Genomic DNA, 23,018 nt, shown 5'->3' on the forward strand with positions numbered 1-23,018 from the left:
ACTTAAGTTAATAAAAAAACATCAGAGAGAGAGGAGGAGATTAAAACAGAGGAAACAACACATCTGACTAACAAAGCAGAAAAAGTGGTGGGCTGGTTCACATGACAGACGAGCAGAACATGGATCACACAGTGCTGGTGTTGGTGTTGCTCTGGAACTCAGGTAGGACTTCAGGCTTTTTAACTTTCAACACCAGCACAAGTTGGTAAAAACACAAGAGACCTGGGAAAGTAAAAAAGATGAAGAAGAACTCTAGAGAAGTTATCACCATCAGGTAAATCACAGCAGGAGAAGTCAAATATCTTAGTGAGGAACATCTTCTGAACGTTTTTTTTTCTCCCTCAGCGTAAAACAAACTTAACCCTGTAGAGAAGATTCTGAAAATAATGAAAAAAAAACTTGATGACTGATAGAAGAATTGAATTGTTACTTAAATTACACACAACCTTTAGGAAAAAGCACACTAAGAAAAAAGAATGCATGCATTTGAACTACTGCTCACAAACTGATGCAACGTTGGTTTGATTCTAAATCAAATCAACCAAGAACTCTAATATTCCCCAACTCACCACTGACTATGCTGCCCTGTCAACTGACTACATGGGTTACCTGCACTATAAACTGATGTCATTGTCACACTAATTCCAATTATAATGCATTTTCAAAAATGAACATTACATTTGAAGCCTCTTTCACACTGTCTAGGTGGGATTATTTGACGTGATACTTGGACAATAACATGCAAGACATTTCTTTATCTGACATGTGGGGAGGAATACATTTTAATCCCAAGTGGATTAATAAAGTATTAATAAATAAAGTAGAATTTTTTATTATTTAACTGATTGTTAACTTAAAATGGTTGCTCATGGCTGTAGTAATTAAGTAGATGTGTTAACAAGGGAAGGTAGTCAGAACTGAAGGGCTTACACTACCACAAGACATTGAGGACAGCTATGACACAAATGGAAACCATGACTAGGCTACAAGTAAAGTTGCAACCGCCAAATATCTGCAGACAGTAAGGCAAGTGCTAGGAGACAGAAGATAGAGGAGATAGAAGCCAGTGACAATAAGACAAGGAAGCTGCTCACAGTGCATGGAGAAACTGAACTGAAACTGAACACTAAATGGAAGAAAAGAGGCCAGTGGCCCCCACTGATGCCATGCTTAGTGAATACCTCAGACAGCAAAAGCCCAAGGAAGAACGAGAACCAGTGTGGAAGGAGAAACTCCTGCAACTCATGTAAGAAGTGGCTCGAGGGACCTTCGACTCCCAGGCCTCTGGTAGAGGACCTGAGCTTGAAGGACAGAGACCATCCACAACGAGTGGGGAATTTTTCTTTCAAACATCAAAAATAAACCACTAAATGTTAGAGGCTAGGCCGTCTGGTTGGGGGTCTAGGCAGCTGAGGCCTATCCAGGTTGTAATGCGTGGAAATAATCCATTTAGAACTTTTTTCCAGTGAACAAATTCTATCCCACCCCAGAGACTGGCTCAAAGGCAACACGGTCTTTGGTCCCCAAGAAACTTTGAACTTTGAATTGAACTAAGTCACATTAAAAAATAAAATAGAAACTGTTTCACTGCAGATTCTCATAATGATTTTTGCTTGAATCTCTTCAGGTCTCTGGACAGAAGGTAACTCAAGACAAATAAATATCAATTGATTTATGATACTAATTAGTTGTTTTACTAAATACTCTCTTAACCTGTCAGCAATTGATTATATCAGGTTGGAGGGAGGATCCAGCCGCTGTTCTGGTCTGCTGAAGGTGAAGCGACAGGGACTTTGGAGTGAAGTTGATGACTCGGACTGGGACCTGAAGTTAGCAGATGAAATTTGTAGACAACTGGACTGTGGTTCTGTGGTTCAGGCCTACTCAAAACGTACAGATTCACCTCGATGGAACATGGCACCGTCCTGTCTTAAATCAGAATCTAAACTGAGGACATGTTTATCAAAAAAGTCTCCGATTTTTCCAAGCAGTCTGGAGATCATCTGCTCAGGTAACAGCACCAGAACATACAACACAAAACCACAACCATCTCAGACAGAGATATTAATATCCAACTAGATTTAACATCTAGATTCAACTTTGCAATAAATTCAGCTGATATGTGTTGAATGCGTAATGTCTTGTTAATTTTATTTTATTATAGTGTCTTATTTTGATAGCGGTCAGCTTTGTGTTGATTGAAGGTCTCAGTATTTACCAATTGTTCTTATTAACTTTTTTGTTCATTGAACCAAAGACACCGTTGTACCAGAAAAACTAAATATTACTCTTAAAAGATTTTAAACCACCTGTGTCACATCAATATTTCCTCTGGTGTTAGTGGGGTCTTGATGTTTTAGGTTTATGACTTCAGACATGTCAAACTCACATTCCTGACAGCAGCCAACAGGAGGGGGGGGGGGGGGTGTAGTTGAATCAACACCTCTGTAACAGAACAATCAGAAAATGAACATATTATTGCAGTACTGTTGTACTGTTGTACTGTTGTACTGCATTTGTTTTAGCTGTACTTTATAAACTACAAAGTTAAAGTACACTTTCACATTTGGTTTCTCTCTTCGTTCCAGACTCTGTCAGGCTGGTTAATGGGACCAGTCTGTGTTCAGGCAGACTGCAGGTAAAGTCCAACCAGTCATGGTCCTCAGTGTGTGAAGGTGACTTTGACCTTCAGGGTGCAGAGGTGGTCTGTAGAGAGCTTGGCTGTGGGGCACCTTCCATCTTTCAGGGGGGGCTGTATGGAGAAGGTGAGGCACAAGTGTGGGGCGAAAAGTTCCAGTGTAAAGGGAACGAGTCTGCTCTGCTGGACTGTGGAAGCTCAGGCTCAGCTAGAGAAACCTGCTCACCTGGTGAAGCTGTTGGACTCACCTGCTCAGGTAGAAGTGACGCTGCAGCTTGAATTTCTATTTAAGTTTACTGTATCTTACTTCATCTACTTCTAATATTCTTGTGTGTTTAGAGCCTGTTAATGTCCAGTTGGTGCAGGGATCCAGCCGCTGTGCTGGTGAACTAGAGGTGAAACAACAGGGAGAGTGGAGAAAAGTAGACGTCCGAAAGTCTGAATGGACTCTAAAGGCCGCAGATGCAGTGTGTCGACAAATGAACTGTGGCTCTGCTGTTTCGACAAGAAAGAAAATGGGTGACAGTCACAGAATTATGTGGCAGGTTGGAACAGGTTGTCTTCAGTCTGAGTCTGCAGTTAGGGAGTGTGTATTCACACAGTTTACCAGTTCCACTTACAACTTGGAGATCGTTTGCTCAGGTAACAACTATACATTCTTCCTGCATTTATAGTGTTTGATTTCTGTCTAAAGAGATCTACAAGAACCAAACCATAAAACCAACCAACCACGGAGAAAAAAGCAGAGTAGTTCTAGATACTGTGTACTGTAGTACACAAATTCAATAGTGCACCTATCTATCTGTATGAAATATACTTTTTAGTACAAAAATACTTTTCTGACTAACGGAACCTTTAAGCAAGTGCTTTACAAACTCTGTCATGTTAGTGATGACTTTATGCTTTCATCAGCCTATGATATTACACAGATTTCTGGTTTCTTAACACCAAGTCAAACTTGGCAACAGTCAGTAGGGTGACTGGATAAAGTCAAACCGATAATGACAAACCTCTGGGAAGGACAGTTAAAGCAAGTTTAAACTTTCAGAGTGCAGACAGAGCATATAATAGACAGGTACATAGGAATCTTTTAATACAGTACTTAATCCTACTCCACTCATGGTTGATAAAAAAACAGCTGTTTAAATTTAAGATGATCCATTTCCTTCATCTTTCTCCCAGACTCTGTCAGGCTGGTTAATGGGACCAGTCTGTGTTCAGGCAGACTGCAGGTAAAGTCCAACCAGTCATGGTCCTCAGTGTGTGAAGGTGACTTTGACCTTCAGGATGCAGAGGTGGTCTGTAGGGAGCTTGGCTGTGGGGCACCTTTGGTTCTGAAGGTGTTGCTTTATGGAGTAATGGAAACCCCCATGTGGTCCAGAGAGTTCCAATGTGAAGGCAATGAGTCTGCTCTCACGGACTGTGGAAGCTCACACTCAGCAGGAGACGCCTGCACAGCTGGAAAATCAATTCTGCTAACCTGCTCAGGTAGAAACAGAGGTGGCGCTTTGATTTGGCACAATGTCTGCAAGTGGATGTGAATGACTTTATTCCTTATTATACTGATTAATGTCATGTGTTTGTTCAGAGCCAAATGAGGTCCAGCTGGTTGGAGGAGCCAGCCGCTGTGAAGGTGAACCTGAGATAAAACACAAAGCAAAATGGAGACTGGTGACTGGTGGCCAGTGGGACCTGATGTCTGCAGGGGTAGTGTGTAGACAACTGGGCTGTGGCTCTGCTCTTTCAGCAAGAACTAAAGATGGTCTGTGCAAAGCAGAATCATGGGTAATCTCATCTTCCTGTGGTCAGTCTGAGTCTGCAGTCAGGGAGTGTGCAACAATACGGCCTGAGTATAACTGTGGTAGAGTGGATGTCACCTGCTCAGGTAACACCGTCAATAGCAACATCACCACATTGTATAATCTGATTCCCGTCTGTTCATAAGACCCAACTATAAACTGCTGTTATGTCATGCATACATCACATCAGACATAGTGCTGATGAACTGATTCGTTGCTGTTACTAATATGAAATTAAAACCATCAGGTAGATTTCAAGTTGTGTTAAAGTGCATCTTGTCACATCTACTGTGGTGCCTGAAAAAGCCAAAAGGTAGAGAAGGTTGTCCACTAATCACCCTGTCAGCAGTCCTGGATCAGTAAAGCAGTCAAAATAAAAAGGAAACACGAACATGTAGTGCATTCAGAAAGTACTCAGACGCCTTTTTACAGTTTTATATCAAAAACAAAAACTGAAATATCACATTGACATTAATCAGAACCTTTGCAACACTTGAAGTTGAGCTAATGTCTCTTGATTATTGCTCAGATGTAGCTACATCATGATTGGTCCACCTGTGATAAATTGAATTGACTGGACATAATTTGGAAAGGCAAACAACTCTCTTAGAAGCCTTACAGCTGACTATGCAGACTGTGTAAGACCAAAAACTATGAGGGCAAAGGAAAAACCTTCAGAGCTCAGAGGCAGGATTAGTACGAGGCACAGACGTGCGGAACGCTACAAAAAACTCTGGGAACAACCAAACTCTCTTTGGTTTGGATCCAAACAGAGAAAGTCCTCTGACAACACCTGCAGTCTTAATGATTGACAATGAATCAATAAAGTGCCTGTGTCAGCAAATGAGTGGGTTATTTGTTGGTGCTAATTATTGGATTCATTTAGATCATCATCCGGTCACGTGCGTCAGTTTTTCACCGAGGGCCTAGTTTCTCTCACTGCTTCATTTCTCTTCTCCAGACTCTGTCAGACTGGTTAATGGGTCCAGTCTGTGTTCAGGCACACTGCAGGTGAAATATCAACAGTCGTGGTCCTCAGTGTGTGAAGGTGACTTTGACCAGCTGGATGCAGAGGTGGTCTGTAGGGAGCTTGGCTGTGGGACCCCATCGATCCTGAGGGGGGGTCTGTATGGAGAAGAACAGGCTCCACTGTGGAGAAGAGAATTCCAGTGTAAAGGCAACGAGTCTGCTCTCTTAGACTGTGGAGGCTCAGATTCAGCTCCAGACACCTGCTCACCTGGTGAAGCTGTTGGACTCACCTGCTCAGGTACAAGTAGAGGGTGGAGCTTCAGCTTTAACTTTACCTGGTGATGAATCCAATCAAATAAACTTTATTTATTGTCATTGTTATGTTCAGAGCGTGATAATATGAGGTTGTCTGGAGGAACCAGTCGCTGTGATGGTACACTAGAGATGAAAGTCCATGAAGAGTGGAGACCAGTGGTTAACTATGAAATTGAATGGGATCAGAAGGTAGCTGCAGTGTGTCGGCAACTGGACTGTGGTTCTGCTATTTCAACAAAAACACGTTATACAAGAAAACCTGTGTGGTTGCTCAGACAACCTTGTGGTCAGTCTGATTCTCTTCTTCGAGAGTGTTTATTACATCAAGACTTTGTAAGCTCTGCCACCCTGGTGGTGATGTGCTCAGGTAACCCTGAACAGTGACAGTCACATCTTTAACTTTGTCAATGACCTGTTGCTCACCACATCTTTGAAACTTTCATCTCTAACGGTTGACAGATATTCTGGCTCAGCCAAACATCTCTTTCTCTGTCTCCAACGATGGGGATTCTGAGGCCCAACAACGTGAGCTTCAGGTGCTCATGGGCTCCAGTTTCACCATCAGCTGCTCCATCCTGCCACAGTACCCAGGAGGCTCCTTCCAGTTAAGCCTGACCACCTCAGCTATGTCTCACAACTACACCCTAGCAGCTGTCAATCACTCTGCCCATTTCCTGTTCTCTGCTGCAGACCAGACCCACCAAGGGGTCTACAGATGTGTCTATCACGTCTATGTTTTCTCCTATAACTTCTCTTCTGAGAGCCAACCACTGCATCTCACTGTGTCAGGTAAGTCGATCATGAATGGTGTCCCCCCCACAGGTAAATGTGACACTGACAACACAAAGAGGAAAGAGGACCATTTGTGATATTTCTCCATAGACCAGACCACAGTTTTTTTCTTTACTTGTTAGTACAAGTGGACTAAAACCACCAACAATTACAATTTTAAATTTGTTATATTAATGGTTACTAGACTATGATGACATTTGTTTGCAATGGAAATGTTTGTGGGGATTTGTGAAAACCAGACGTTAGTGCTCATCAATGACCATTTATTGCTCACTGATGTGTTTCAGCCTCTTTAACAGATCTGATCATCAGAGTTTTCCTGGTGATGCTGGTGGTGTTGAGTGGTGCACTCTTTTTCTACTACAAGGTACTGTACATAAGAATCGAAGGACCATAGCATTATCCAAAATGAAGGGTTCATTACATTTTGAGGTCACAGTTTGTTATATGATCAGAGAAGCCTAACCCTAATTTCATACCTCTGTAGACCATCAGAGGGAAGAATCCAAAACAAGAGGACATCTTTGAGCTGGGTTACCTTCATGGTGCTGAAGAAAGGCTGGTTGAAAAGACCCGGAGAACAGAACTTGGTACAAATCCAGATGGACTCACATGTTCTCAAAGAAAAGTGGAATCAGAGCATTGTTAATATGAAATCTTGTTCTGTGAGAGAACAATAAAACATTTCTAGTATCCATCATTCTTCATTAATGTCTTTATACTGTATCTCAATAAATAAATCTTACACTGTGCGGAGTGTGTGGACACATGTCTGTGATTACCTGTCAGCTGCAGCAGCATCACTGAGCCTGTTTGCAGTGAGGGGTGAACTAAATTCCAGTAGATTGATTCACGTCCAGCAGCCACATACTGGTCACTGTTAAATCTCTTCACTTTGGTGAAAAGGAAAACTCACTTTGTAGCTGACAGAATATTACACACATGAACAGAGACAAACAAGCTCCTCCAGGTCTACGATCCCTCCTGTACACAGCACTCTGCCAGCGGATGACATCTTCTGGTCCCCTCACCTCAAAAGATCCCAGGATAAACTTTCCAGCTCTGTGGTTCCCTGATGATTGAACGATCAACAATCTTCCAAATCTTACTCTGCACTTAAAACTTGCACTTGTACCCCATAATACTGAAACAGCTCTGTTTTCACTTTAAATGTTGTCTCTTTGGTTTAGATATTTTACTTCACTTGTAAGTTAATTTTGATGAAAGTGTAATGTACTAGGAAAGACAAATCCGGAAATCATCACGACCAAAACTACTTCCTTTGTTAGTTAAGATGTTGCTCTTAGATGTGGTTTTTGATAACATTGCTGATTTTGTTTGAGTCTGAGTGAAATCTAAATTTTCATTGCTGCCTTTTTCAGTTTCAGATCATATCTCTTTATTAAAACAGCATCAGGAAAAGCACATTTTAAACTTTCCTTAATCCTTAATTTTTTTTCTAATGTTTGAATTGTGTTTTTTAGTTCTTAGTCTTAGATCTAAGATCTTAACAAAAGTTGGGTTTAGTAAAAAAAGATTTCACACAAAGGTTTGGGTACATGGGAGGAGTCAGCAACACACTTCCTGTAACTTCTCTGGAACTCAGAAACTCCTGAACAGCTATTTATGCTGCAACTGAGGCACTCAGAACGTAGGGGTGGGGTAGTCATTTCACCAAAAAGTTAAGGACAGAACACTTCCCTAACTTCCTATGTACTATAAGAGACAGTGAGTGTAACAGTGACAGGCTGTTTGAGCAGGACATGGATCGTGTACTGATGGTGTTTGTGCTGATCTGGAGCTCAGGTAGGATTCAGCGTCTTTAACGTCCCAAACATCATGAGCTTGGATTAACTGACTCACTGATGAATATCATACATATAAATACACATTTACTGAAGTACTGGCTGCAGACCTGTACTTTTATTTCAGAGGTAAATATTGGACTTTTACTTCACTACATTTGTTTGATAACTGTCGTTACCTTTTGGATTCTGATTAATAGAAGAAGATCTACTACACTAACAGGACTTATTGATCTCACAGGATAGTACAGAATGTAAAGTCATCAAACCAAAAATACTATCATCTAGGAGTTGGAATCATCTTCCAGCTGCAACGTAAAAGTGATCAACACATAAAAATGTTCATAATTATTATGAAAAACTGATGTTACATGAGTCATTGTAGAGCGTCAGACTTCTTTAAGCTAATAGTTTTGTACCTACTTGTAAATGCAGAACTTTTGTTTAACTGAGTATTTCTACAAAAGTACTGAAATAAATAATCAGAGACCTTCTTCAACCTTCTAGTAGAGTTGTTATTAGCACAGTAACTTCAGATCTACTAGAACTTTATCTTTCCAAAGACAGAAACATCCAGTTGAATTAAACAACTGAACAATTAAAGAGATTTAGTACTACTAATGGACCATAAGATTTAAATCCAACCCACCAGGTGGTTTTAATGTTGTGGCTGATCAGTGTATAACACTAGTATTTATGTCTACTTTAGCTTTTCTCTGGATCATCTTTGCTACTTTAAGGAATATTTCTTGTCTTCTGGCGCCAACAGGAGGCCACACATTCACAGAAACCTGTGAAAGCTCCTACTGCAGGTTTTCAGGCTGACCTATCACAACAATTGATTTTGTTTTACCTCATTCTCCCCAGGTCTCCAGGCAGAAGAAACCAACACTTCCAAAGGTAAAAACAGATAATAAATAAATCATAGATTTACTGTTTGACTAATTACTGTCTCCCCTGTTTTCAGTAATAAATGATATCAGGTTGGAGGGAGGATCCAGTCGCTGTTCTGGTCTGCTGCAGGTGAAGCATCAGGATACCTGGAGTGAAGTTGATGACTCGGACTGGGACCTGAAGTTAGCAGATGAAATTTGTCGACAACTGGACTGTGGTTCTGTGGTTCAGGCCTACTCAAAATATACAGATTCATCTGCATGGAGAAAGAAGCCTTTCTGTTTTGAGTCAGAATCTAAACCAAGGAAATGTTTAACAAAGAGGTCTAGGGTTTATCCAAGCAGTCTGGAGATCATCTGCTCAGGTAGCAGCATCAGAACTCACAACACAAAACCACAAATCTCCTGGTTTCTCACAAAAAAGTGACAGACGTAAAAAAGATTGAAGCCTCGCTTCTCATGTCACCATCTCACTTCCTGTACACCTGGTTGATCTCGGCTGCATGTGTTGACTACTGTTTCTGTGTCTCTCTCCATCTCCAGACTCTGTCAGGCTGGTTAATGGGACCAGTCTGTGTTCAGGCAGACTGCAGGTAAAGTCCAACCAGTCATGGTCCTCAGTGTGTGAAGGTGACTTTGACCGTCAGGATGCAGAGGTGGTCTGTAGGGAGCTTGGCTGTGGGACACCTTCCATCTTTCAGGGGGGGCTGTATGGAGAAGGTGAGGCACCAGTGTGGGACAAAAATTTCCATTGTAAAGGGAACGAGTCTGCTCTGCTGGACTGTGGAAGCTCAGGCTCAGCTAGAGAAACCTGCTCACCTGGTGAAGCTGTTGGACTCACCTGCTCAGGTAGAAGTGGAGTCACTGGAGATTTCATTTCTATTTTAAATAAAGTGACTTAATTCATTCTTACTACTTTTCTTGTTTGCTCAGAGCCTGTTAATGTCCGGTTAGTGGGAGGATCCAGCCGCTGTGCTGGTGAACTAGAGGTGAAACAACAGGGAGAGTGGACAAAAGTGGATGCTGAACAAACTGCATGGACTCTAAAGACAGCAGATGTAGTGTGTCGACAAATGGACTGTGGCTCTGTGATTTTGGCACAAGAGAAGCAGGATAACCTGTATAAAACTATGTCACGGATTGACACAGCTTGTCTTCAGTCTGAGTCTGTAATAAGGGAGTGTGTTGTTATAAAGATGACCACTTCTGTTTACACTCTGGAGATCGTTTGCTCAGGTAACAGCATCAGAACTCACAACACAAAACCACAAATCTCCAGCAAGTTCAATCAGTGATACTAATGATCTTAATCACATTTCAGTAATTCACCAAATAATTTTGAAACAGATTCCTGTTAACTGAACATAAAAAACAGTAGAGATTTGAAACACACTGATTTCCTGTTACGTCCGTCGTTGATTGTTCTGTTTGAAGAAATTATTCATCACAGGATTTCTGTGAGATCTCAGTTAATTTTTATTGTGTCCTGGCAAATTTCAACCAGCCCTTTCACCCAGCTCCTTATAATTATTATTATTGTTGTTGCCATCTACGTGTTTTGTGGTTTAAACGTCCGTATCAGTTCAGACAGTGCAGCCTTGTTAAACCTGTAGACTGGGGGATATTTGAAATATTCAAATACATACAGTATTTGAATATTTCACTTACATTTAAAATTAAATGTCAAATATTCAATTCAATTCAATTCAATTTTATTTGTAGAGCGCTTTTTACAATTGACATTGTCACAAAGCAGCTTTACACAACCAAAGAACAGTACATGAACAGTGTATGTGTATGAGTCATAAAATATAATATATAAATATAATTTAACCAAAGGTTTCAAGGAACTTAGAACTTTGTCATCTTTTCCAAATGGCCACAATCGAAAGGGATGCAGTGAAAAACTTGGTGAAACATAATGAATCTTGAATTGGGATAATTTTGCACACGTCTCTGCTGAACTTGGTTTCTCACAAAAAAGTGACAAACGTAGAAAAGATAAACAGAAAAGTTGAAGCCTCGCTTCTCATGTCACCATCTCACTTCCTGTACACCTGGTTGATCTCGGCTGCATGTGTTGACTACTGTTTCTGTGTCTCTCTCCATTTCCAGACTCTGTCAGGCTGGTTAATGGGACCAGTCTGTGTTCTGGCAGACTGCAGGTAAAGTCCAACCAGTCATGGTCCTCAGTGTGTGAAGGTGACTTTGACCGTCAGGATGCAGAGGTGGTCTGTAGGGAGCTTGGCTGTGGGACACCTTCCATCTTTCAGGGGGGGCTGTATGGAGAAGGTGAGGCACCAGTGTGGGGCGAAAATTTCCAGTGTAAAGGGAACGAGTCTGCTCTGCTGGACTGTGGAAGCTCAGGCTCAGCTAGAGAAACCTGCTCACCTGGTGAAGCTGTTGGACTCACCTGCTCAGGTAGAAGTGGAGTCACTGGAGATTTCATTTCTATTTTAAATAAAGTGACTTAATTCATTCTTACTACTTTTCTTGTTTGCTCAGAGCCTGTTAATGTCCGGTTAGTGGGAGGATCCAGCCGCTGTGCTGGTGAACTAGAGGTGAAACAACAGGGAGAGTGGACAAAAGTGGATGCTGAACAAACTGCATGGACTCTAAAGACAGCAGATGTAGTGTGTCGACAAATGGACTGTGGCTCTGTGATTTTGGCACAAGAGAAGCAGGATAACCTGTATAAAACTATGTCACGGATTGACACAGCTTGTCTTCAGTCTGAGTCTGTAATAAGGGAGTGTGTTGTCATAAAGATGACCACTTCTGTTTACACTCTGGAGATCGTTTGCTCAGGTAACAATTGTCCGGTCTTCTTTAATTTCAGTGTTTTATTTGTCAGATGTGTTTTGTCCACATTGCCCTAAAATTAGTTCCAATACATAAAAAAAATCAAAGATAACTCATCAATAATAATTTGTTATACAAGCAGCACATGTCAACAGGTGCAGTGACCAAGTTATAATGTGATTCATAAGTCATTCAGCACCTAATCCTACCTCAATCCTACCTTAATCCTACCTCACCTCCTGCTCTTGTGATCATTTTCTCTGCTGCACATTATTCAGTTTTCTCTGAATGTTTACCCAAAGGGAATTTGTATAACAATAATTATTAATAAGAACTGATACTTGATTCATTTCCTTGGGAAAGATGTTGCGGACAACGACGGCAACGTTTAGAGTAGTAAGAGTTTGGGGTTCAGAGTCTCGTCCAAGAGGTTAAACCACCAACGACTGTCCTATCAACTGACCCACAGTTGTGGCTGATAACAAAAAGCTGTTTGACCCGAGTTTGAATCTACTGGTCAACAAGGTTCTTTTTCTGTGAAGATGAATGAAAATGAGTTTGTCATCGTACACATCATGTTTGTTGTGTCACTGAAGACGATTCTTTTTTACTGTTCCTTTTCTCTTCTGCAGACTCTGTCAGGCTGGTTAATGGGTCCAGTCTGTGTTCAGGCACACTGCAGGTGAAATATCAACAGTCGTGGTCCTCAGTGTGTGAAGCTGACTTTGACCAGCTGGATGCAGAGGTGGTCTGTAGGGAGCTTGGCTGTGGGACACCAACGGTCCTGAGGGGGGGTCTGTATGGAGAAGAACAGGCTCCACTGTGGAGAAGAGAATTCCAGTGTAAAGGCAACGAGTCTGCTCTCTTAGACTGTGGAGGCTCAGATTCAGCTCCAGACACCTGCTCACCTGGTGAAGCTGTTGGAATCACCTGCTCAGGTACAAGTAGAGGGTGGAGCTTCAGCTTTAACTTTACCTGGTGATGAATCCAATCAAATAAACTTTATTTATTGTCATTGTTATGTTCAGAGCGTGATAATATGAGGTTGTCTGGAGGAACCAGTCGCTGTGATGGTACACTAGAGATGAAAGTCCGTGGAGAGTGGAGACCAGTGGTTAACTATGAAATTGAATGGGATCAGAAGGTAGCTGCAGTGTGTCGGCAACTGGACTGTGGTTCTGCTGTTTCAACAAAAACACGTTATACAAGAAAACCTGTGTGGTTGCTCAGACATCCTTGTGGTCAGTCTGATTCTCTTCTTCGAGAGTGTTTAGTTATTCAAGACTTCATACGCTCTGCCACCCTGGTGGTGATGTGCTCAGGTAACCCTGAACAGTGACAGTCACATCTTTAACTTTGACAATGACCAGTTGCTCACCACATCTTTGAAACTTTCATCTCTAACGGTTGACAGATATTCTGGCTCAGCCAAACATCTCTTTCTCTGTCTCCAACGATGGGGATTCTGAGGCCCAACAACGTGAGCTTCAGGTGCTCATGGGCTCCAGTTTCACCATCAGCTGCTCCATCCTGCCACAGTACGCAGGAGGCTCCTTCCAGTTAAGCCTGACCACCTCAGCTATGTCTCACAACTACACCCTAGCAGCTGTCAATCACTCTGCCCATTTCCTGTTCTCTGCTGCAGACCAGACCCACCAAGGGGTCTACAGATGTGTCTATCACGTCTATGTTTTCTCCTATAACTTCTCTTCTGAGAGCCAACCACTGCATCTCACTGTGTCAGGTAACTTCATTACTATTCGTATTCCATATTCCATCATTCTGTATGTATGAGAGAGAAGACAAGGTCTTGCAGGTTTACAGATGTGAGGATGATTTACTACAAAACATTTTCAGCTGAATTATAAATTATTCACACAGTGAAAATGTGAATTAATTTATAATAATTCAATATGAGCTGAAAAATCTTGTGTCTACATAACTGATCACTGTGAACTGATTATGAATTGAAGTGACCTCATGCTTCTCACTTTATTGCAGCCTCTTTAACAATTCTGACCATCAGTGTTATCCTGGTCAAGATTGTGATTTTCAGTCTTGGACTGTTTTTCTACTGCAAGGTACTGTGGAGAGACTGCTCCCGTGTAATATCCAAAATTAAGAGTTCATTATATGTTGCGTTCTGCTGTATGTTTGCAAAGATGGGAAAATAAAAGGGTATTTTTTAGCTACTACTGTATGCCTCATCTTGCTGCATATCAAAAGCCTCCCAGTGACTCATACAGTAAGATGTGACCCCTCTCTTTCCTGATATGCTTTTAATTTGAGGCATTTGCACAAAATGCTTATTTCACTAAGTGAAGTGTAAGCTGACAGCGTTGGAAAGAGAAGTGAATCAACACAATGTTTTGTGACATTTCCTGCTTTGTCTCACTAGGTCATCAGAGGCTGGATGAAACTAAGGAAGGTGGTTTACTCTGATGGTCGTGTACAACTGCTGGGTGTGGAGGCCCAGAGGACAGATCAGGATCTGGCAGAAGTAATGATGGATTCTTACAAAACTTTAGAGTCAGGGCAGTGTTCTCAGTAGACGAGTACTAAATACCTTCAGAAGTCATTAGACTCTCCAGAGCCCTGTTTGAAACAGCAATAGAAAATTCCTCATTCATTCATTGTAAGATTAACAAACAAAACTATAACGTGATGATGGCTAGGTTAAAGTGTTAACATGCATTAGTCTTGTTATTCTTGTTGAAGTGTTAATACGTTTTTTTATAGTTATATCTTGGTGAAATATGTACTTGTGATGTTGTGAAAGAAAAGAGAAGTGAAATTGTACTTTTTGAGAGTGAAATGACATATTCAAATGTGTGATATGGTCAAAGAGCATGCCGAATGTTAGCAAACATGAAAACCATGTTTGTAACTGATGCTAGTGCAGCAGCATTCTGTGATGAGTGATGAGGCGACGAGTGCACTATTAAAGATCTGTAACTGATCGGATGCTTTAGAACTGCAATGAACTCTGTGCTTCAGTAGACTTCTCTCTTTCAAGATCAATAAAGATTCTTCAGACAATTACTTCCAATTACTTTCTACAGTTGGACTTCAATTCACCAGATGTAATAGAAATGAAATGTACCAAGACACAACTGACACATTAAACAAAACTTTGGCATGATGTCCATCATGCTAAACCCATCAGTGACCTCTGGTACCACCATGCCCTGGAAGAGTTTGGTGCAGACATGCCAAAATGAAGTTGATTGAATAAGAATCTTCCTAATAGTGTGATGAGTGTGGTACACCTTACCACCGAGCAGATCATCCACTAGGTAAAGCAGAAGATCCTGTGTGATCTCTCATCTACTTTTTGCAGCTGAAACCTGGTCTGCTTTTAGTAGATGGCTGCTATGTCCTAGAAAAGGTCATTTAACAAGGTTTACGTATGGCAAGATCTGATCATTTACAGTGTCAAAGGCTGCAGACAGATCAAGTACCTGAGGTCTGAGGGCTGGGCCACAGCTTTTGCATCTGAACAGACTTCTGACTGAGTCTGACTGTCAGGAGGGATACGTCTGTGTGAACAATCAGCCAGATGAGTTGACATCAAGGAGGTTGACCAGAGATGGAAAATTTGAGACTTGGTGCATGTACAGAACATTTTGCAGCTGGCAACAGGGTATCTGAGAGTACCAAGGAGTATATCAGTAGAGGATCGGTGACAGTGAATGCAACGTAGCCGCAGGTTTCTCAGTTCAAGTTCGAGTCCCTTACTGCAGATCATACCCCCACTTGTCTTCCTGTGTCCGCCTCCTTAAAAAAGTATTTTAATGTAAGGCTTTGATGGGAACATTAGGTTTATGTAATTTCCAAAAGATTTAAAAAGTAATTTGGCCAAAATTCAGAACAATTGTCTGTTATTCCTGAGCAATCTAATATTCTGCTTCCAAAATACCTTACGTATGCTGTGAGGACTGTGTTTGAGATGGCTGCTTTATTCTGTGTTTACAGTAATAGATTGTAACTGGGTATTTTCTGGATATGTAATGTGAAGTGTAGACGAATACACTACCAACCAACATTGTTGTAGCGAGAGAGAAATGGAAAAAAAAAAAAAAAAGATTCAGTTAGATGAAGTAAGTGCTAAGTAAGTAACTTTTTTAGGATTCTGCAGATAAGGAAGATGTGACTGACAAGACTTAACCTTAAAAACTAAACAGTCAGAAACGTACAGATGGATTCACACCTCTGTCAAACAGAGTTATCATATACCGCAGAGCTGCTAAATTAGACATTAGATTAGACATAGATTAGAGTTTAGTGATCCGCAGCCAGCTGGGGGAACATGCTGGGGCCCCAGGTACAAATTCATATTGCCACCTGGTGGCTGAAGCCCAGAAATGCAAGGTGTCAACATGATTACTTAATGTTCCTTTTTCAGAAATAACAGTTAAAAATATATTTAGCAATTAGTAATGCATTATATCAACATGTTATAAAGTTATAACTATGTCAACATAAAGTTGAATCAAAAACAGCAAACAGTGAAGTCTTTAACCCTCTTAAAATCAAAAATAGTCTATAGTCAAAAAGAAAATTCAACTTAACTTGATAAATAATTAAGTAGTAATTCCAGCCTTGTAAATAAAACACCTTTATCAAAGTTCTATTTTGAAATTCTTCAGAAGCCCAAAAGTAAATTAATGTTCATGTTTGTCCAACACAAAAATATCACATGGTTTAGAGGTAATAGAAGAAAACGTCACTGTCCGGTAATTCACTTTCATGGTTGAGGACTGTTCTCTTTGCAAACTATTCCATTGTGTTTTCATTTAGATTTGAAACAACAGGTCTTGGAATTGGGGTTCTAGTAAAGTTGAACCACTGCAAAAAGGAAATATTTGAAAAATCTAATTGAATCCAGAGCTTTACCTTCACGAAGGAGGATTTAATGCAGTTGCTCAGTCAGGTAATTAATTCAACCACCAAGAGAGTGCACATCAAGTTTGGATGTCATGGTGCAGGGAGCAGTATAAGGTATACATTGTAAGACATAAGGCATCCTAAACTGAGTTGAGTACTCAGCATATCTCGACTAAGACAAGAGTGGGTGTTTCGTGACTTAAAGACATTTTCTGCCATGCTTCTCTCAACCATCAGAGGGCAGAGGAGAGGAGGGGACAGGACGGAGCTGAGGAAGGGCTGGAGGAAGAGTCCCGGGGAACACAGTGGAGTCCGGCAGAAATACAGATGGACTCACACAGAAGTGCAGACGAGACGATTGTTCTAGAAAATTCAGTGTCGTCTTGTGTCTTGTTCACGGTGTTCATGCACGTGACAGATGTGTGGTACTGTATGTGTTCAGTAAATTAACCTGGAGAAGACTCAGTACTGTGTGCAGACAGTGAAGAGGACTGAATATTTTCTAAAGTGACAGTACCTCTTTACATATGAGTAATGAAAATAATAATAAATGACTACAATGAGGTAAACTGTTGGCATGCCTCTTTATGATAAGCTGGTGTGCTGTCTGACCAACTCCAACCTTTCATCTGTACAGGACATCCTGTGAGTAACAGTCGATAAGAAGGCTCTGAAAGACACTAATCTCATATACAGATTATAGGAAACTCCAGGTCGCTATTAAAGGCTTCATGTTGGTGACAAGAACAACTCACTTTGTACAAAGTTGAAGCCATTTGTACTAAGGTATCAAGGATTAGCAAACATATTGTAGCATTAAGCAGACACAGAAACTTTATTCATATGGATCATCATCATTCATTTCAGCCTCCTCCTCCCCATAAAGTCCTGATGATTTCTTTTCCTTCACCATCTAGTCTCTGACTTGGTTGTAGGTAATGCACAGAAGATTTTGCTGCTGCTGCTGCTGGTAACAGGGATTTTGGAGCACTGGGACTAAGAACACTTAACTCTGATCCACAAAAGCAAAACAGAGAAAAATAAGCTGTTATTTAACTTCATTTCTCTCCCTCGCTAGTACAACTATTAACAGGGCTAAGAAGCCTTGTTGTCACTGCACTATCTGGTAAAATGAGATTCTGAAAGACAAGCTGACAGATTTCTATTAGAGCCTCATTTGTCAACAGTTCAGACCTGGGAAAGGTCCCACTGATGTCCAGTATTGTTTTTAAGAATAAAAAGTCCAACATTATAGAGTAAAACATCAAAGATGCATGTCTCAAAGTGGAGGATGAGCTTTTCTTACTCTTGACAGCCTGATGTTTTGGAAATGTTAGTGAAGGGAGACGACGATGTGCAGCGGTGCCTGTCATCATTTGCAGCTGTCTACTGGGAAATAGAAGCAGCGGTTAGGACACGTGAAAACATCGACATCACTGTCCAACCATGATGAGGCAAATCAGAAACCACAGTCAGGACCACACAGAAAGTGTCACGAAAGTGAAACACAGTGGTTCACATGAACTGTGAAACAGACGTCATGGTACAAACTGATATTTGGAAGAATTATATTTCTACATGTGTGTGACATTAAAAAGATCTTTAGAAAATAGTTCAACACTGCTGGGTACAGATGTGGAGGCACAGGTGATGAGCTGGCTCAAAACAAAAACTGAAAGCAGGAGGAAAACACGTATACATCATTATTTTGAGGCTTTGGGAGAATTCCTAAAAATATTAAATTAATTTTAATTAAAGTAATTAAGTAAATCAGAATAACAACACATAATTTTTCCAAGAAAAATACCTTTTTATTTCTTTATAAATCCACATTATTGTATCTATGAAAGCATAAAATCCCCATTCCGTGTGTTGTTGTGTTTTTTTCTCCATGTTGTGGTCATTTGTTCAGTTATATTCAAAGTAAATCATGGATATCAAACCATCGAAGACTGTAAGGTGTATGTCACATACAAACACAGACACTGTCAAACGGCAAAAGGAGGAGACCGTAGGAGGGGAGGGACGGGACAGCGCAAGTTCTGCTGGACCATCTTTTAAAACCGCTAAACACATTTAACGATCTCGGGTACCAGCTTTTAGTAGTAGGAATACTTACTGTCAAGTTCACCAGTGTTTCTACACGTACAGTTTCTTTCCAGTGTCAAACAGAACATCAGAAATCAGAATTCACCATTTTTCACCATCAAACGTAGACCGGACAGGTGTGCTTTAAGTTTGGCTTTAATAAATTCTCTCCGGTGTTCCTCAAGGCTCCGTTCTCAAAACACCACGTTTTTTTTTATACTCTGACAAAGAGAGAACCAAGTCCACCATGGACGCAAACACACTGATTAATTCAACATTATCTAAACCATCTGAAGCCAGAAGTGTTAGACTGATAATACTGGAAAGTACAATTCAGTTTTCATGAAAATGACAGAGAGAAGGGAGAGAGAGAGAGCTCGAGGAGGAAGAGGAAGAGAAGAAGAGCGATCAAACATATGATTAAAGTGCCAGAGAAGTTCACCGTTTAGTTTGACAGTTTGTTCTTACTGATGGTTTGAGACAAGATGTTGACAATGTGCTCATATTTTCAGTCCAGGGCTCGACACAAATTTCTCCTGCTAAGAGATAATAGAGAGGTGTGATTCTGGAAGTCTGCATAGTCTTCCAAAATTGTAATAATGCTGTCATAATACTGTGATAATCCTTTGGCATATGACTGTATGCTGGGGAAAGAGAAGAGTGGTGCCACCAACCACTGACAAACCACAGTACATCCTGGAAAAATGCCATTAGAGGGTATTTCCAGACGCACGGTAATGTGTTCAGTATATTCCCAGAGCAGCATTTAGTATCCGCATAGATTCCAAAGGTCAACTGCAGAGACTAAATCAGCCCAACATCCCTTTGACCCCCGTCAGACACTTCTTTCAGAAAAGAGGAAGAGATTCCAGACGTGTTCATGTTTTGGAGACTTACTGAAGCACCGAACATGAGCCGGGTTCCGAGCCGACAGTCTGACCTGTAACCAACATGTCCAATCCCAGCACTGTGGAGACTTTTGCATATCAACAGGTTTGGTTTCGTTTATTCTCCTCCGGCTGCTCACAGGATGATCACATCACCATCACATCCTGTCTGGCTCTGCTGTGAGATGGTGTCCGAGGGTAGGGTGTCTCTCTGGGTCAAATACCTGATGATTAGGGCACCTGAAGGACACCAGAGAAGGACAGAGACGGATGTATTGACTGTGTGATTACTTGATTTTAGTCTAGAGGAACATGCATTCTAATGCTTGTTGTGCATTCTAATGCTTGTTGTGCTAATAATTTAAAAATGTAAAAGCTTCAGTACACATGGATCTTTAAACATAGCTAAACAGTCAGTGGTCATTAAAAAGCAGGTAAAAGTACATCAAATACTTTTCATATTTAATGATGGTAACTTGAACTACACCAACTTTATAGTTCTTGGCTTTTCCTGTGCTTTTGAACCAACACACTTCAAGATATCATATCACACACAAACACAAACCCCACAGTATCTGCAGGAGTCTTTACTGTTTTCAGTACTTAGTGTATCCATGGCCAGCTGCTGAGATTTCCTGTCCATACTTTGCTTTGGAACGTACCCTTCACACCCACAACCTCCTTTGTACTTGTACTTTAAACACAGACTGAGGGCAGAACAATAGGATCACACCCTTTTCATTGTCTGCATGGGGGGATAGAGTGGCCAGTAGGGGGCGCTCAAAGTGCAGCACATGTAAAGCACAGGAAACGTGTTCAGGAGCTGATTTATACAACATCAAGGGAGATGAAAAGAAAAAAGGAATGACAGGAGATAAGGTGAATTAAAGTTAGTCAGAAAAGAGGAGAGGAAAAGAAAGAGGAGGAAAGAGAAATGAGCCAATAAAGGACAGAAAGAAAGGAGGAGATATTCAGAACACAGAGGAGAGAGAGTGGAAAGTGAGTTAAGCTGAGGAGAAACTAACAAAGAAGAGATAGGGAATTAAAAAGAAGGAAGAAAAAGACAGAGGAGAAGGAAGGAGGAGTGGAGGAGAATGCTTACATAATGGAAGCTTATGTAATTGAGTGACACCAATCTGCATGCTATGGGGGATCAGGTCATTATATAATGGCCCAATAAAAAGGAATAATGTTGTTTACTAAGGCAAGGCGATATTTACAGAGCACTTAGAGGCAGACTGACTCCAGGCTCGCTAATGGCTGCTGACTGCTGCTCTCTTTCCATCTCTTCCACACTCACTCTCTCATCCTCCTTCCCTCTCTGTCTTTCTCTGGTAAAATATGCCTGGCATGCTTCCAGCTCTGTCTCCCTCGAGTTGTTCTGCTGGAGCTTCTCTGGTGGAACAATGAGTGGTTACCTCTCACCTGTGTGTGTGTGTGTGTGTGTGTGTGTGTGTGTTAGTGCTCTCACCTCTCCCGCCCCTTCTCCCTCCAGTGCTGTGAAACTGAATGTAAGGAAATCTGAAAGACACAAATATTAAATAAAGACATGAGGATTGAATTAGAGCTCAGGCTGATATTCATCTATGTAGATGGAAGGATGGAGACAGCAGCAAGGAAAAGCAGTGTCCTGGTTATCTGCACACATCGGTCCTGATCGCTCAAGACTTCATTGAACACAGCTTTTAAACACTGGTGTAGAAAGTAAGTGAAACAGTGTTTTAATGACTGGTCGAACCTTTAACAGCAATAACTACAAGTTCTTCCCGTTCTTCCTGTCTGGGCTCTGACTGGTTCACCACAAAAGATGTCATCACTGTCCTGCTGCATCACCAGCTTCTTCTGAGCGTCAACTTGCAGACAGCCACCCCGACATTATCTTGTATATAAGCTGATGGTTCTGGTTTCATTGGACTCCACTGGGCGTTTTGTGACGTCAGAAGAATAATGTTTCTCCTTTTTCCACCATCACTCTGGATGTTTAAAGGCTGTGTTCAATAAAGACATGTTTTATCAGCTTATATTGTGTTTGTTGATTTCGATATATAGACAGATGTGAACTCATTAAAGAATCTGCAGTGATGCCTTCTTGTGTCTTTCTTTGTAGGAACAACAGTCCAGCACATGAAGATATGATCGAAATGAGGGAAAAGCAGAAAATCCAGACATAACAATGAAGTAATGAGGGGTAAAGGATAAATACATGGTGATATTCATTTTCTAGATAGATAGAAAAACCATTGTAGCCCTGTCTTTTTCAGCAAGCTGGAAATCTGGGATCCAGCTTTCTATTTGTAGACTTCTCCTCATCTCCTTCATGTTCAATCTTCTCCCAATCCCTCTCTCCATCCATCCTCCACCTCCCACTCATCCTCGAGTCTTCGTTTTATCTCCATCTCTTTATCCCTCCATCTTTTCTTGTCAATAAATGTGTCTCAGGGCTCAGTGACTCATCTGTACTTCTGTCTCTGTTTGCTTGGCTGTTTCTCTCTGTTGTTTTTTCCTCGCTCTGTCTCACTAACTAAATATAAGTCCTTAATCCTCCCCTCTGCCTCTCTCTTTGTCTTTCTTGGATATTTCTCTACTTCACCAACTATAAACCCCCAATCCACCCGTCTGTCGCCTGTCCCTCTTTATCTGTCTTCCTACTTCCTTTCCACACACACTCAGGTGGTTTTCAGATAAAGATTAAAATGACTTTGTGTTTTATTTTAGTCAAAGGGTTTATGAAGCCACTGGCAATGTTGTGCTTCAAATTATATTCAAAGACCTTCCTGTAAAAATAGATATAAGGAAAAAGAAGAGTCTGAGTTGGGATTTACTGCTTACTGTTGTGAATTCACAAGATTTATTTAGAAAGAGCAGCTACAGTATGTAGAAAGCATAAAGAAACTGTTTTAAACCTTAAAGACATGTTCTTTTCATTTCAACTTGGCTTTTATTTTGCATTTTGTTGGGTGAGAACAAGCCGGAGTCACAGGATAGGATTTATTGAATTTTCCACTATATATTCTCCAACATAAATGCAGCGATCCCAGAACAAGGGGGAATCTGTAAAGGCCAGATTATCACTGACATTTCAGATGTATTAGTTTGAAATTTGATTTTTTAAATGCAGAAGTCGTGGGATGTTTAATCAAAAA

General features: G+C 41.0%; 3 protein-coding genes across 3 annotated transcripts in view; 2 read left to right on the forward strand and 1 right to left on the reverse strand.

Annotated features, from left to right (window-relative positions):
• Positions 1-119: 119 nt before the first annotated feature.
• LOC113172793 (scavenger receptor cysteine-rich type 1 protein M160-like) lies at positions 120-15,039 on the forward strand. The gene is made up of 17 exons (XM_026375825.1): positions 120-162; positions 1,628-1,642; positions 1,721-2,011; positions 2,589-2,894; positions 2,978-3,280; positions 3,821-4,126; positions 4,227-4,523; positions 5,795-6,088; positions 6,181-6,510; positions 10,145-10,447; positions 11,327-11,632; positions 11,717-12,019; positions 12,646-12,951; positions 13,042-13,335; positions 13,428-13,757; positions 14,015-14,094; positions 14,412-15,039. The coding sequence occupies exons 1-17, from the start codon at positions 120-122 to the stop codon at positions 14,562-14,564; spliced, it is 4,260 nt and encodes a 1,419-aa protein (XP_026231610.1). The 3' UTR covers positions 14,565-15,039.
• On the forward strand, positions 8,154-9,741 carry LOC113172784 (scavenger receptor cysteine-rich type 1 protein M130-like). The gene is made up of 3 exons (XM_026375813.1): positions 8,154-8,319; positions 9,186-9,218; positions 9,286-9,741. The coding sequence occupies exons 1-3, from the start codon at positions 8,277-8,279 to the stop codon at positions 9,636-9,638; spliced, it is 429 nt and encodes a 142-aa protein (XP_026231598.1). The 5' UTR covers positions 8,154-8,276; the 3' UTR covers positions 9,639-9,741.
• Positions 15,040-19,881: 4,842 nt separating the features above from the next.
• The window catches only part of si:cabz01090165.1 (LRR and FN3 domain-containing protein), a 181,429-nt gene continuing 178,292 nt past the window's right edge, over positions 19,882-23,018 (reverse strand). Inside the window, exons 14-15 of the mRNA XM_026376628.1 lie at positions 21,347-21,396; positions 19,882-20,115 (exon numbers count right to left, since the gene is read on the reverse strand). The gene's annotated coding sequence lies outside the window, so the exon portion shown is untranslated. The remainder of the gene's footprint in view (positions 20,116-21,346; positions 21,397-23,018) is intronic.

The sequence above is a fragment of the Anabas testudineus genome, chromosome 13 (genome assembly GCF_900324465.2).
Source record: "Anabas testudineus chromosome 13, fAnaTes1.2, whole genome shotgun sequence".
In the NCBI taxonomy this organism is placed as follows: Eukaryota; Metazoa; Chordata; class Actinopteri; order Anabantiformes; family Anabantidae; genus Anabas; species Anabas testudineus.

What these genes read in the sequence shown, in the direction of transcription:
- LOC113172793 (XM_026375825.1), top strand. Translation starts at nt 120, where the DNA reads ATGGATCACACAGTGCTGGTGTTGGTGTTGCTCTGGAACTCAG. An exon ending in CTTGGAGATCGTTTGCTCAG is followed by an intron (nt 3,281 to 3,820) that starts GTAACAACTATA and finishes TCTTTCTCCCAG; the next exon opens with ACTCTGTCAGGCTGGTTAAT. An exon ending in TCTGGAGATCGTTTGCTCAG is followed by an intron (nt 12,020 to 12,645) that starts GTAACAATTGTC and finishes TCTCTTCTGCAG; the next exon opens with ACTCTGTCAGGCTGGTTAAT.
- LOC113172784 (XM_026375813.1), top strand. Translation starts at nt 8,277, where the DNA reads ATGGATCGTGTACTGATGGTGTTTGTGCTGATCTGGAGCTCAG. An exon ending in TGTGCTGATCTGGAGCTCAG is followed by an intron (nt 8,320 to 9,185) that starts GTAGGATTCAGC and finishes CATTCTCCCCAG; the next exon opens with GTCTCCAGGCAGAAGAAACC. An exon ending in AGAAACCAACACTTCCAAAG is followed by an intron (nt 9,219 to 9,285) that starts GTAAAAACAGAT and finishes CCCTGTTTTCAG; the next exon opens with TAATAAATGATATCAGGTTG.